Below are 15,140 nucleotides of genomic sequence, written 5' to 3' on the forward strand. Positions count from 1 at the left end.
GCATAAAAACTAAAATCAAACATAAAAATCAATATAATAAAATATAGTACAAACGGATAGTACGAAATCATCCTGTATATTTGGAAAAAAAAATATTCTTAATTTAAAAAAAAATTAAAGGATTCCTAAACAAAAAATATATTACATTTTTGACACGTTAATTTTGTATAATAAATTAGTTTATAATAATCACTATATATATTATTATTGTTATTTTTGCAATCTTTTCGTAATACAATCACCGCATATTTATATCAAACCTATGAATATACAGCTTTAAATCAATGGAGATAAAGCTTTTGCTAACTCACTCAATGTCACTATTAATTGACAAGTGACTATCACTAAATATACCACAGATATACGAAAAAAAACTTAATATTCCAAATACTCTGTTGACTGTATTCATAGTAACGACATTTGTCAAATTTCATTAAAAAAAAATCATAAATATGTTTTTTAAAGGTTTAAGATACTACTAAAATTGTTCATAACTAAAACTGTTCTTATTTTTCACCTGGCAACATAGTTTTTTTTTTAATTTCAGAGGTCAATAAGGGATACATTTTTAAATTAAAAAAAAAATTGCGAAAATGACGTATATAAATATATTGACAGATGACAGGACTCGTTGACGTTGGCGCTTTCTCCAAATTGACCGTTACAATGATGTTAAATTAAAAAAAAATCTAGTAATTAGTTCAGAACCGTATATTCATAAGATTGATACGTATCCTAAGAACAATATTAACAATTTCAAAATAATTAAGGAACTTTAATTAAAGTAAAATTAGGAATGAATGTTAAAACATTAATACAATATCGAAACTACATCGTAATTTAATAATCTCTAGAAACAGATCAATTTATAAATACATATTAATATGCAAACTACATTTCAAAATGTCTACATTTGTATCTACATAAAATGGCCGAATACTCACTACTGCTTTTTTCTAAATTGAGCCTTCTGCTGAAAATGTTAAAGTTTAAAATACGACGAAGGACCATAATTTTGTTAAGAAAAATATAATTTAATATGTAGTGAATTTCGGTAAAATAAACATGATTATAGATGAAAAGTTTGCGCGTATTTATTAATTAAGATAAAATATAACTTGGTGAATTAAATTTATAAAAAAAGAAAATATTCGACACCTATGGCCATATATTAAAATTTATTTGGACAACCAATTAAATGATAGGTAAAGAAGTATGCCAGTTAGTGTTAGTATTAATTCAGGCATGTACTAGACCTCCTGGTCCAGGCAGTGTGGTCTTGCCGGACAGGTAGAGGTCAACAGCTCGTGCTGCCTGACGACCCTCAGAGATAGCCCACACTACTAGAGACTGGCCACGACGACAATCTGTGTACAATATTATATAAAATTTTAATAAAGCATCATCATCATCAACCTGCCATTATCACTACAAAGGGTTGGCACAGTATGTACTTCTCCATACATTTCTATCAGCCGTCATATCTGAATTTACCCCCTTCTTACGCATATCATCTTTCACACAATCCATACATACTTTCTTCGGGCTTCTAAGATTTTAATAAAACAAATAACTTTATGTGAGATTTTTTTTTTTGTAATTTTTAAAACAAATTGTCTAGATCTTGTACGAATATGCTATATTTCGAATGGGACATAAAAAGAAATCTTACTAATATTACAAATGCGAATGTTTAGATGGATGTTTGTTACAAGGTATTTTTAAAACTTCAAACGAATCTTGATGAAATTTAGCACAGATGTACAATATAGTCTAGACCAGTGATTGTCAAACTTATTTCTTTCACCGCCCCCTTTGAAAATCAATTATATTTCAGAGTGCCCCTAATTTTTATTCAGCCCTAAAACTTAAAACCACAATTTCATTACTTTAATTAATTTTAGTGCCCCCCATTTTTGGGGCCTCTTATCACCCCTCCTAGGTTTCAAACGCCTCCAAGTTATCGCCCACTTTGGGAAACACTGGTCTAGAAGAAAACATAGCCAACAAGTAGGAGGTATATAAGAAGTATTATTTACCTCCAGCAGCGAAGACATTACCGACAGGAGTCTTGTAGATGTTGCTCTTGTCCGTCTCGATGTTGCTGCGAGCATCTAACGGCAAATCTGAATAAAAAGACATTCAGTATTAAATTAGTGAATTGTTAATCTGTATACCATTATCGTTACGATTATTATTTTATTGTATATTAGTAAGGATTATTTAAATGGCGGTTGTTACCGAGCTGATGGGCGACATGTCGTTCAGGTCCGAGGAAGCCCATGGCGAGGAGTACGAGGTCAGCTCGCACCACACGCTGCGTACCCGCCACCTCACTCATCTCCCAGCGCCCCCCCGCGCCGCGTCTCCACTCCACCTCCACGCACGACACGCCGCACACGTTGCCAGATCCTGCGCACACGCACACAAAGTTGAATACTTTGTACACGATAAATTCAGCATTGCTAAACTAATTTCAAATGTTATTTTTGAATTCCATAGCCTAATTATAAAGATAGACTAAAGTAGGGATCTCTAAACTATTTTGAACAAGTGACCCCCTTTTCCAAAATTAACCGTTACAACAGACCCCCCATTGGCTAAATTACCCAATTTTAAGATCAATTATCCTTATTATTATTTTTCATTCTGACTTATATCAGTAGAAGACAGAGTGAGAATTAGCAATGCTTTAAGTTCGATATCGACCCCTTAGGGACCAGTTTGGGAATCCCTGAGCTAAAGGCTCATTTCCACTAATAATATATTTGGGGATTGTTAAATTAGTGAAACTGCCGAACATATACAGAAGTAATTTAAAAACAAATATACAAAAATGTAGCATAATTAATCCATACCGTCATCAAGGAACTCCTTGGTGAGCGTAGAGAATTGTCTCGGATCATGTCCGAACTTCACCTTCACCTCCTCGTGACCATAGTCAACTCTGAACATAACATAAAAAAAAAATCAATACGGAGACTTCGCAAGTTTTTCCATTCAACTTTAATCCTTCATACATGTATGTATATAATTATTATATGAACAGTTTACCTGAATATTCTAGGCCATTGTGGCCAAGGGTTGTCAGGTCCTCGCACACGCTTTGGCTCGGGCAGGATCTCGAATGTGGTGATGGAGCGCGCACCTTGTCTCAATGAAGTCGCTATGCAGTCACAACTATATACAAATTATTAAATTTTTCATTATATATTCATTTAATACCTTATTATCTATATTATCTATATATCTATATAATACATTTTATATAAAAAATATATATATCATATAAATAATAGTAGACCACCGGCTATGGAATCCTCTGACTCAAGCAACCAGTGGTGAGGGCTATAGAGACAGGAACCTCTCCTCACTATGCGTGCGGTTTCTAAAATAACTGCCTTTTATATCAAGCCCTTAAGGTTTTTTATATAGGAGAAGAGGGCAAACGAGCAACAGACTGCCTAAGGTTAAAGTTATGTAAAGGTGATTTAAAATTCAACAATAAATCTTTGTTAACATCAGTTCAAATAGATAAGGTGTTCAGTGAGACAAGAAAACCAAGGAACAAGCGACTGATATTTCTAAAGCTATATGTCTAAGTTTTGCGTTTCATTTAACATTCAATCCTAACGGTTGATGATCCATCCACAAAAAAAATTAACCTTACTAATTTAAAAGTTTAAATGGATGGATGTATGAATATTTATTAGAAGGTATCGGGCTAACGGATCTTGATGAAACTTGTCACATATGTAGAACTAAATCCACACGGACGGAGCCGGGGGCAACGCTAATTTAATATGAATGTTGTATGAAATGTTGGTGTATGTTGTGTGTATGACTGACCCGGTGTCTCCGCCGCCGATGACGAGCACATCCTTGTCAGTGGCGCTGAGCGCGGGCAGGTCTTTGCCGGGCTGGTGCACTGCCCCCGCCTGCTTCTTCTGCCATCCCTCCAGGAACTCCATCGCAAAGTGGATACCGTTCAGCTCGCGACCCTTCAGCGGTAGATCGCGCGGCCATGTCGCACCAACGCACAGTACTAGTGCGTCATATCTGGATGAATTTATCATTTTAACTACTACCCACATTTATTTGATATGGTGAATGGCTATAAATACGTTTAAACTTTCGTGAGACATCATAATTAATTAATTAAGAAACGGCTTAACTCACGTTTTGATCGTCCGATGGCGGCACCGACTAGTTTCGGACCCATCGGGGGTCCATCTTCAGGGCGAGACGCGACGCGACTGCGAAGTCCTCGGATTAAACACTCACCCTGAAGATGGACCCCCGATGGGTCCGAAACTAGTCGGTGCCGTCACCGGACGATCAAAACGTGAGTTAAGCCGTTTCTTAATTAATTAATTGGCTATAAATACTTTTCCTTTTCAACTATTTTTTTAATTCTACGCAGACAAAGTCGCAGGTAAAAGCTAGTACAAAATAAACGTCATCGACCATAGATATTACTAGACAGTGAAGTTTAACGATTAGTAACAAGTAATATGTACTTACTCGCTGGCGAGGTCTGTAGCGGAGATATCTTTGCCAACGTGTATGTTGCACTTGAAGACGATGCCTTCATCAGCGAGCAGTCGCAGCCGGCGCTCCACCACTCGCTTGCTGAGCTTCATGCTGGGGATGCCGTACTGCAGCAGACCACCAGGACGGTCGTTGCGTTCGAATACAGTCACACTGTACCCGGCCTATAACAAAAACGGTAATTGGTGGATTTAGTAATATTAGGATATAGTGTATTGTATTTGATTAAATATTTCGTACCTTATTAAGTTGATGTGCGCAGGCAAGACCAGCTGGTCCAGACCCAACTACAGCGACTGTTTTACCGTTGCGAATTTCTGGGATCTAAAATTAATACAGAATTGTTCAAAGTGTCTAATTGTTTAAAATTTCTCATATGAAAACATTTTTAATCGGATTTATTGGTACTAATAAGTTGTTGTAATTGTTACCTGCGGCTGAATCCATCCGTTGTCGAAGGCGTGGTCAATGATGGCGCATTCAATGTTCTTGATAGTGACAGCTGGCTCAGAGATGCCCAACACACATGCACCCTCGCATGGCGCCGGGCACACGCGACCTGTGAACTCTGTAAGAACAGTTTTAAAATTAAATCAAGTTAGAATTAAAGAAAGAAAATAATTTAAAATTAAATCAAATCAATCTTTTTTTTTAATTGAAGGAATATAAAAGATCCCCGAAGTGACCAACGACGCCCATGAACATCCGTAACATCAGAGGAACTGCATATGCGTTGCTGGATCTAAATTTTTTTTTTATTTGTACCTTATTTTATAGTCAAACAACATGTATAGACATCTAAAGCGGTGAGAGGCGCTGCTATCGCTGTTAGTTCTGTCAGAATATATATAAAACCTTCTCACACATAGATAATGACATGACGGCTATAGTAAAAATCTTGCGACATTTTATGACGGTAACAGGGGGGCGCTAGTGGACTATCATAATTAAGTTTGATATACGCCCACCGGCTCAGATATCATTGTCGGTCTATACATTAAGTATCTATTATGTTAAAACTAGTTGTCGCCCACGACTCCGTCCGCACGGAATTAAAAAAAACGCCTATGAGTTCTCTTAGATCTAGACTATGTACTACATCAATGTCAAATTTCAGTGAGATTCATGCAGCTATTCTGGAGATACCTTCAAACAAACATCAATCCATACATCCAAACATTACAAGCACAACGATGCAAATAGGTTATAGCAAAGTGTAACATAATTGTGAGCTCATACCGGGGAAGTTGTTGGTCTGCAGCAGCTGATCCAATGCCTGGCGCCATTGTCCGCGGTAGATGAGGTCGTTCCACTTAGGTATGATGTTAGCGAGCGGACAGCCATGTGCGCTCTGACAGAAAGGTACACCGCAGTCCATGCAGCGCGCCGCCTGCACACGCAGCCCGCGTCTCACCTCGCGACCTGAGTAGATCTCCTCCCAGTCCCGCATCCGCTTCTCCGCAGGACGGTACAGAGACGTCTCACGCGGGTACTTTATGAAGCCCCTAATATATAAAAAAATGTCCAATCCAATGTGCTTTGCACGCATGGGTTCGTATCCTCGTCGCCAGTGTACGAGGAGTAATGGAAACAACGCTTGCTTATTGCAAACTTTATTGACGTAACATTTACGTATAAGTCGTGCGTTCCATTTCAGGCATGGTGTTTGCGCATATATAACAAAGTTCTACTGTCATTGTTAAATATCTCAAGTCTGTTAATTTATACCCTTTAACCTATAAATTAAGTGACATTGATTAAAATAAATGATTATGAAATCCTATAATTATGTATTCACTATTTTTTTCGGTACCTAATATTATTTAGAAAATAAGCCGCACTCAACGATTCTGCAACACCTTAATAACTGTACCCTATTTTATGGCAAATAATTTTTTTTTTTTGAATTTTGTAAACAGAAATCGGTTTTGTGTTTTAAGCTCTCACGGAAAATAAAAAATGGAGACCACTATTTGTATAACAAGAAGTTTTATAAAAAAAAAATGATTTTTTTTTCACACATAATATACATAATTTGGTCCACATTTTTGTTCACAAATAAATTCGTAATAGATATTTTTTCTTAATTTTTATGTTATTTTGACACACACTGACCTAGTTTTATCGAGGACCTTCTCCAAATTCTTCTTCTCGAGCTCGACATCTCGGACGGTCTCCTCAATGTCAACGAGGCCGTTCTCTTCCTTGCCGTTGACTTGTGCTTTAGGCGCGGGGCCTTTGAGGGCGAGCTGTTTGAGCGCACGCTGGTACTCATACGGGAACACTTTGATGAACATTTTGCCCGGTTCTGGCCAACTTTCCAGTAGTTCTTTGGCGATGATGGATCTGAAATAGAATAACATATTACTCGCTATTTTAAAGTAGAAATAATATTAGATTTAACAACGCATATTATGAAATAATTTTGTAGGGTTCGGGAATATTTTCACAGATTTTGACATATAAGCGAATTTTCCGCCATTATTTTCTCAATGCAAAAAAATATTTAGCCACCTAAAGCTATATTCACTTACCCGGTGTAGTCGACAAACTCTTGCAGCAGTTGTCTGACTTCCTCCAGGTCCTCCTGGCCCAGCTGCAGCAGCTCCACCATTTCGGGGTTGCATTTATCCTTGAAAGAGCCATCCACATCGTACACGTACGCAATGCCACCTGGTGGGGTAAAAGTACTACTTTATTTAAAAAATAAGAGTAAGTGATTTTCTATTAGATTTTAATAAAAGGATAAATTGTGAAATAAAAGTATAGTCATGCAATAGATATAAAAAATACTCTTTTATCTAGTATTAGCACAAATAGTTTATTCTAGTCTAAAATAGTCTGTGCAGACACTGAACAAATGTACGTTACGTTTTTAGCCGTTTTCTATATTAATTAATGATAATGTCTTACGAATGTTTGAATAATTTAATCGTTTATTTGTTAAGAATTGCCAAAATTTGTTTATTTTAAAGATTTTTACTATTAATAAAATTTTAAGGGTAGATAAAATCGATCATTATTTATATAGGGTTATAAGAATTCAATCATTATAAGTTTATCGCCAAGTTAACTCAGATAATAACAATATGGATGGTGTTTTACCACTCATGCCGGCTGCGAAGTTCCTGCCGGTGAGACCGAGCACGAGGACGGTGCCGGCCGTCATGTACTCGCAGCCGTGGTCACCAACACCCTCCACCACCGCCGTCACACCACTGTTGCGCACGCAGAAACGTTCCGACGCAATACCTCTGCGCACACCCAATATTTTCGTTAAGATCTTACTAATATTATAAATGCGATTGTTTGGATGTATGGATGGATGGATTGATGTACGTTAGGATGTATCTCTAGACGGTAACAAGGTGTGGTCCTGAGTTACCGTAACCAAGTGAGGACACGAGAGAGGGCGCTTTACCCTAAGTCGTGCAGAGAGTCCCTGTCCCTTTGGAGATCCCGGAACTCTTACCAGTTGCACTTGAGGATAGTCACCGAGGGGGTTTTAGTGAGTCATCTCACATAACCCTACCTTCCCCAAGAAGGCAGGGTATCTTTTGAAGATTTCCCCCCGAAAAAAAGGGTGTATCTCCAGAACGGTTCAACGTATCTCGCTTGAAATTTGACATTGATGTAGTACATAGTCTAAAAGAACACATCGGCTACAAGTATTTTTAATTCCGCAGACGGAGTTGCAGGCGAAAACTAGTTTTAACATAAATCAATAGATACTTAACTAGATTATACAGTAAACGACGTGATTTTCATTTTAACATAATTGAATAGAGTGTTATCTTAATAATATAAATGCGAAAGTTTAGATGGATGGATGGATTGTTTGAAGATATCTCCGGTACGGTTCAACGGATCTTGTTTAAATTGTGACATAATTAAATAGTTACCGGAAATAAGCTCTGCCAGAAGTAGCGCCATAAAGACACACGTTGCCCACTATTACGTTCAGATGAGACTCGAAGGGAGAAGATTTGGGCGGATAGATGATCACTGTGCCGCCTGACAGACCTTTACCTGCAAACATAAAATATTACTATAATATTCTAGAATAGAGAAAATCTATAAATTTTATAGACATTTATATATAGAAATTACTAACCGACATAATCGTTGGCGTCGCCCTCTAGTGTGACTTTAACACCCTTGGAAAGGAAGGCGCAAAAGCTCTGTCCCGCTGAACCAGTCAGAGATATATCGATACTGGTGCCATCAGGTAGACCTTCGTCACCGTATTTCCTGATAAAATAAAAGTTTTTAAATAAAAAGTAATAATTAAGTATTTTTTAAATAAAAATTTGTAATTTTGTATTCCAGTAATAAGAAAAGATCGATTAATTTTGATTTAATACAAGTGTGAATACAAAAGAACATCTATATATTAGGTCCTTACATATGAAATTGGCGTTTTGTATGGGAGGAACAAAAAGTCGAATATTTTTTAATATAATATATTTAATTAATCAAAGTATGAACCATTATTTTCTTTGCACTTTTGCCATCTCATAGGTAGTTCATTGATCCCTTTACTAAAAAAACCAGTCGGACGGGAATCAATAAAATCTTTGAAGACGATTTGGACTGCCCCATCGGAGTTGAATTTTTTCCCTTGCAAGAAGTTATCCAAATTTCGAAAAAAATGGTAATCTGTTGGAGCAAGGTCCGGGGAGTACGGAGGATGTCTTAGACTTTCCAATTGAAGCTCTTCTAATTTAGTAGCCGTCTGTTATGCAGTGTGTGGTCTAGCGTTGTCGTGAAGCAGCAGTGACGTGGAGCGATTGACCAGCCTAGGTTGTTTAGCCGATAGCTTTTCCATCATGGTTTGCAATTGCTGACAATAGACATCAGCCGTAATAGTCTGGCCAGATTTGAAAAAAGTGTAATGAACAATACCGGCACTAGTCCACCAAACGCTTACAAGTAACTTTTTTGGGGTTAATTTTCGCTTGGGGCAGGATTTGGCTGGCTGGCCAGGATCCAACCATTGCGCTGAGCGCTTCCGATTATCGTAAAGAACCCGTTTTTCATCACAGGTAATGATTCGGTTTAAAATACCTTCATTATTGTGCCGGTTTAGTAATGTAACGCAACAGTCGACGCGCGTTTGCCGGTTTGCTTCAGTCAATTCGTGAGGTACCCACCTTTCAAGCTTTTTAATCTTCCCAATTTGCTTGAAGTGAATTAAAACAGTTTTATCACTAACATAGCAGCCTGCAGCTAACTCGGACGTGGTTTGCGATGGATCCGCTTCCAAAATAGCCTTCAACTCTTCATTATCAACTTGAGTCTCAGACCGTCCACGGGGCTTGTTTTGCAGATCGAAATTTCCAGAACGAAAACGTTGAACCAAAAACGAACTGTGTTTTCTTTTGCAACACGACCGCCATACACATCATTCACCCTTCGAGTCGTTTCCGCAGCACTAGTGCCACCGTGGAACTCGTACTCGTAAATAATGCGATATTTTTAGTTTTCCATTTTGTAAAATGAGTGACGCAAACAGAAAAAAACAGAAGAAAAAAAAACAAACGAATGACGGTCATCGAACCACAGATACATGAGTCTATAGCTGTACAAATTTGAATTTGGAATTCCTTACCAAAGAGGAGAAATTCGTGATTAAATTGGCCAGTACAAAAAACGCCAATTTCATATGTAAGGACCTAATATATATAAAAGAAAGCCTCGTTAGTTACACTATTTATAACTCAAGAACGGCTGAATCGATTTGACTGAAAATTGGTGGACAGGTAACTTAGAACCAGGAAACGGACATAGGATAATTTTTACCCCGTTTTCTATTTTTTTATTCCGCGCGGACGGAGTCGAGGGTAAAAGCTAGTTTTTAATAATATTAACTGTGACTAGTTATTTTATTTTAGGTATTTGACATTGTTTCCGAAGTTTTTTCCTTTAATTACCTATATTTTATAAAAGCGAAAAAAAAAATATTACATTGCAATGTGGTAAGACAGTGTAGATGTGAAGGCGCGGTCCTCATTGGTGATCTTCATGGTGATGCTGGCGTGTGTATCCTTCCCCGAGATCACTCCCGCGCATTGCTCTATCAATGTGTTGTCCAGACGTTTCTCCAGCTGGAAGTCCTGCAGCAGACAGACAAATGCACTTAAGTATTTGAAATTAAATAACTGTATGGGTTTCCTCGAATGAAAATCTTAATTCGAGCAAAGTATGCAGTACAGTATTTAACACAGTTACCAGACTTATTTCATAAAATATTAAAAGAAAAACAAGCTTTTCTATTCTTGTCATTTAAGAGAACTAAAAATTGAAAAAAAAAAAAAAAAAGAACAAATCGTCAAGACAGTTCAAACCCAAAATAGATGAAGTATTATTTCATTGCGAAGTTTCTATGACCACCTTCCAGCTCTATCATCATCATAATTTATACATGACAACATTTCAGATACCACCATGACAGTTGACACAAAATAAAAGCTTGTAATAATTTTGATAACAACAGACAAGGTATTAATTGATTACTTCTTCAAATATCTTGCAATATTATACCTGTGCCTTGGAGCCGCCATGTATGTTGACACCAGGACGCATGTGCAGTGCGTTCTTGAGTATGAGCGAGAGATTGAGCAGACGAGCCTTCGGGTTGTCGTTATGCTCTCGCACCTTCAGAAGGTCAGTGCGACCCACCAGCTCCTGGAACCGTCTCACGCCTACTGCCGCCATGTGCTCTCGTACCTAGCACACAAAGTATACTATTACTCTGTTATCAATAAGGTATTTTAAAGTTTCATTTAAATTTTACTATCGCATTTATCTTTCTTCCTAATTGACACTTAAAATCTCCCTTAGTGTCATCGATTCTCTTAAATTCTAGAGATCAAATATTCTGAGGTAGAGTTTACACTCTTAATTTGTCTTAAACTTTAGATATTGAATAACAAAAACATTATTAATCTTTTAATTTTTTTTTTTAGCATGTGACAAAGAGAACCTTAAGTATGAGTGTGGATGTACACAGGTAGAGGTAGACCTAGGAAGAGATGGATGGATTGCGTGAAAGGCGACATGATCAAGAAGGGGGTGACAATGTAGATGACGGAAGACAGATTGATTTGAAGGACGGAAACCTGGTGACCCTATGTAGGTGGGTTAAGGTCAAGGAGATGATGATCATTTTTTTTTCTTTTTGTAATGTAGAACTGCAATAACTTGGTTACCTCTTCAGCAAGCATGAAGAGGTAGTTGACGACATGTTCAGGTTTGCCTGCGAACTTCTTGCGCAGTACAGGGTCCTGTGTCGCGATGCCAACCGGACATGTATTCAAGTGGCACTTGCGCATCATCGTACAACCTAAATAATAAATACAATTTAAATAAATATTTTATATAGTTTCTGAAATATAAAATGTAGTATGTTGTATGTATTATGTTATTTACCTAGTACGATGAGTGGTGCAGTACTGAATCCAAACTCGTCTGCACCGAGCAGCGCAGCCACCATTACATCAAATCCGGTGCGGATCTGACCGTCTGCCTGAACCACAACCCTATATACAAATATTCTTGTTAGTACTATAAACAATTCCTTGTATGAAAAATACGAAAAATTAGATGAATGTATTTATATATAACTTCAGAAAAGGTTTATGTCTTTCATATTATTTAATTAAAAAAAAAACTTGTGAGCCGTCATGGGACGCCTGGCAGATGTGAAACATCGTGTGTGTATAAGTAATATGCATAAAATATTAAATAATAATAATGATAATAATAGTAATGAATAATAATGATAGTATAACGTGGCGACCCGTCGCCACGGCAAGCGTCGCCACGCCAACAATTCGGTTTACAAGTGATCCTATAGATGTTTCACATCAAAACAAATTGAGTTGTGAAACATGGGGACGATATAGCAGTTATTTCAGCAAGAAAAGATAAAGTAAAGAATATGTATATCAGAGGAAGTTTTAAAGTAGCGTCAGTTATCGAGAAATTAAGGAGCAGAAGGTTAGCGTGGTTTGGACATGTCATGCAGATGATAATCATATAAACAAAAAAATAATAAGATTGAATGTGGATGGCTATAAAGGTAGAGGAAGACCAAAGAAAGTATGGATGGATTGTGTGAAAGAGGATATGCGTAAGAAGGAGGTAAATTCAGATATGACGGCTGATAGAGATGTATAGAGTAGTACATACTGTGCCAGCCCTCCATTGGGATAAGGGCAGGTTGATGATAATGATATAGCAGTTATTTTTTTAATTTAATGCATTCATGTTTTTTTTTAATATGAGTGCAAGTATCACCTGGAGCGTAGGTCATTGAGAACGAGGACCTGGTGCGTCTCAGCCACACCCAGCTCCCAGGGCAGACCAGCGCTCTTGATACCAGTCCAAGAGCTAGCTCCCGTACCACCATCATGACCTGATATAACGATGTGCTCCGCCTTGCCCTACACATTCATACATCAAGGAAGATAAATCATAAACAAATATTAACCATATTTATTGATTGACATCAAATTATTACAAGCTTTAAAAAAAACAATGTTTACTTGGTTGGTTGGTTGGTTTAATTTAATTTTCAAGATATAAAATAACCTCAATATCGTTGTATTTCAATACCTTAGCAACACCTGATGCGACAACACCGACTCCGACTTCGGAGACCAGTTTAACAGAAACTCGTGCTTTGGGATTGGCACACTTGAGGTCGTAGATGAGCTCCGCCAGGTCTTCAATGGAGTAGATGTCGTGATGTGGTGGTGGTGAGATCAGCCCCACACCCGGCACAGAGCAACGTGTCTTCGCTATATCCTCCGTTACTTTGTAACCTGGAAAATGTATACAAACTAGTGAAATGTCTAATTGTTCCACTAAAGAGTTGTTAAGTGATTAGTTTAACTGTCGCTTAATGTATTATTTAACGTTCTATACCTAAATTAGGTGATTCCTTTCTGCCCAATTAATGACTATAAGTGTGACAAAATTGTAAAAAATCATTGCCTTTTTATACTAATTAGTAAATCTTCTACCCTATTTATATATAGAAGGGTCCTATGTATAAGGGGCCAACGTAACAATTGATGATATTTAATTTTTTGTGTTAAAAGTTATGTACCTCTTAGACACCTCTTAGGCACTAAACATACACATTTACAGGTGTAAATGTTATTTTTTGCTAAAGTAAAATGGCTTATGTGGCCTATTTTCCTATATGGTTGAAACTTTGAGAGCATCGCGTGAAAGTTGTCAATTTGCTCATTTCCTTTATTCGTAGTAACCATCGATATACTAGTTGGAAGTTTATTCGGCGACTAACAAATCAATTGGATTGTCTTTTAAGTTATTTTACTACGGGGACATTTTTCTAGCATTATACAACTTATACAGTAAAATTGTATGGAGTATGTTTGTATGTATGACCTGGCAGCTCGCCGCCTTCTCCTGGTTTAGCGCCCTGTGCCATCTTGATCTGCAAGTCATCAGCGTGCGCGAGGTATGATGCTGTCACCCCAAACCGGCCCGAAGCCACCTGCTTGATGGCCGACCGTTTGTTGAAATCCGGGTCCTGGACACAAATATTAAATAAATACAGACTTCTTAAATAGTTATCTAATATATAAAATTCTCGTGTCACAATGTTCGTTCCCGTACTCCTCCGAAACGGCTTGACCGATTCTCATGAAATTTTGTGAGCATATTCAGTAGGTCTGAGAATCGGACAACATCTATTTTTCATAACCCCCCCCCCCCATTTAACTGCGCGCGGACGGAGTCGCGGGCGACAGCTAGTATCTTTGTAATATTTATTATTTTTCTGTAGATATATAAAAATATTACTTGATTAAGATATCTGTCGGCATTCTCTCCACCCTCGCCGGTGTTAGATTTGCCACCGATGCGGTTCATGGCGATGGCCAGACTGGTGTGTGCCTCCAAGGATATGGAGCCAAACGACATCGCGCCTGAAAACAACATACATTATTTTAGTCCTCTCCTTTAGAGAGGATGAGAAGGGAAAGTGGATTTGGAGAAAGAGGGGACACATAGGAAGGGGAAATGTCCTCTTTCTGTGCGTCCCCTTCTCCGTTGATTAAAGGTAGGCAACGCATCTGCATTTGCGGATGTCCATGTGCAACGGTCGCCTCGCTATTTCGGCGAATTCAGGTGACCGTTTGCCGAATTGAAGATACCAAGTCTCATCATCTGGGATAACTTATTTCCTCCTTTTTTATTAGAAAAAAAAAAACTTGAAGAATCATTAATTGGTGTATGTATACCTGTGGCGAACCGTTTGACGATCTCAGAGGCGGGTTCCACTTCATCAATGGGTATGGGTTCATCCAGCTTCACCAGCTCCAGCTGGCCCCGCAACGTGCACGCGCGGATCGACTCCAGCGCACTCTCTCTGTTACAATATTACAATTTAATTAAATTATTCAACTTATTTTAACTATCCTATTAGGTTATTACAAGATAGGACAAATATATGGTTAGTCACAGCAATAGTATGGTATTTTTCTTTTCGTATATTAATCAATCTTTTATACCAAGTGTTTAATAATAATCTATATATATAAAAGAAAGTCGTG

General features: G+C 37.7%; 1 protein-coding gene across 1 annotated transcript in view; it reads right to left on the bottom strand.

Annotated features, from left to right (window-relative positions):
- Positions 1-1,057: 1,057 nt before the first annotated feature.
- The window catches only part of LOC106710933 (glutamate synthase [NADH], amyloplastic), a 40,989-nt gene continuing 26,906 nt past the window's right edge, over positions 1,058-15,140 (bottom strand). The window contains exons 20-43 of the mRNA XM_045678461.1: positions 14,829-14,956; positions 14,389-14,513; positions 13,972-14,116; positions 13,171-13,379; positions 12,853-12,998; positions 11,983-12,092; positions 11,763-11,896; positions 11,095-11,280; positions 10,519-10,667; positions 8,666-8,802; positions 8,454-8,580; positions 7,657-7,805; positions 7,086-7,224; positions 6,667-6,897; positions 5,791-6,056; positions 4,983-5,119; positions 4,792-4,875; positions 4,525-4,715; positions 3,850-4,059; positions 3,055-3,180; positions 2,859-2,947; positions 2,242-2,412; positions 2,040-2,126; positions 1,058-1,367 (exon numbers count right to left, since the gene is read on the bottom strand). Of these exons, the coding sequence (XP_045534417.1) occupies positions 1,240-1,367; positions 2,040-2,126; positions 2,242-2,412; positions 2,859-2,947; positions 3,055-3,180; positions 3,850-4,059; positions 4,525-4,715; positions 4,792-4,875; positions 4,983-5,119; positions 5,791-6,056; positions 6,667-6,897; positions 7,086-7,224; positions 7,657-7,805; positions 8,454-8,580; positions 8,666-8,802; positions 10,519-10,667; positions 11,095-11,280; positions 11,763-11,896; positions 11,983-12,092; positions 12,853-12,998; positions 13,171-13,379; positions 13,972-14,116; positions 14,389-14,513; positions 14,829-14,956 (3,604 nt within the window). The 3' untranslated portion in view covers positions 1,058-1,239. The remainder of the gene's footprint in view (positions 1,368-2,039; positions 2,127-2,241; positions 2,413-2,858; positions 2,948-3,054; positions 3,181-3,849; positions 4,060-4,524; positions 4,716-4,791; positions 4,876-4,982; positions 5,120-5,790; positions 6,057-6,666; positions 6,898-7,085; positions 7,225-7,656; positions 7,806-8,453; positions 8,581-8,665; positions 8,803-10,518; positions 10,668-11,094; positions 11,281-11,762; positions 11,897-11,982; positions 12,093-12,852; positions 12,999-13,170; positions 13,380-13,971; positions 14,117-14,388; positions 14,514-14,828; positions 14,957-15,140) is intronic.

Source organism: Papilio machaon, chromosome 6 (assembly GCF_912999745.1).
Source record: "Papilio machaon chromosome 6, ilPapMach1.1, whole genome shotgun sequence".
Lineage (NCBI taxonomy): Eukaryota > Metazoa > Arthropoda > Insecta > Lepidoptera > Papilionidae > Papilio > Papilio machaon.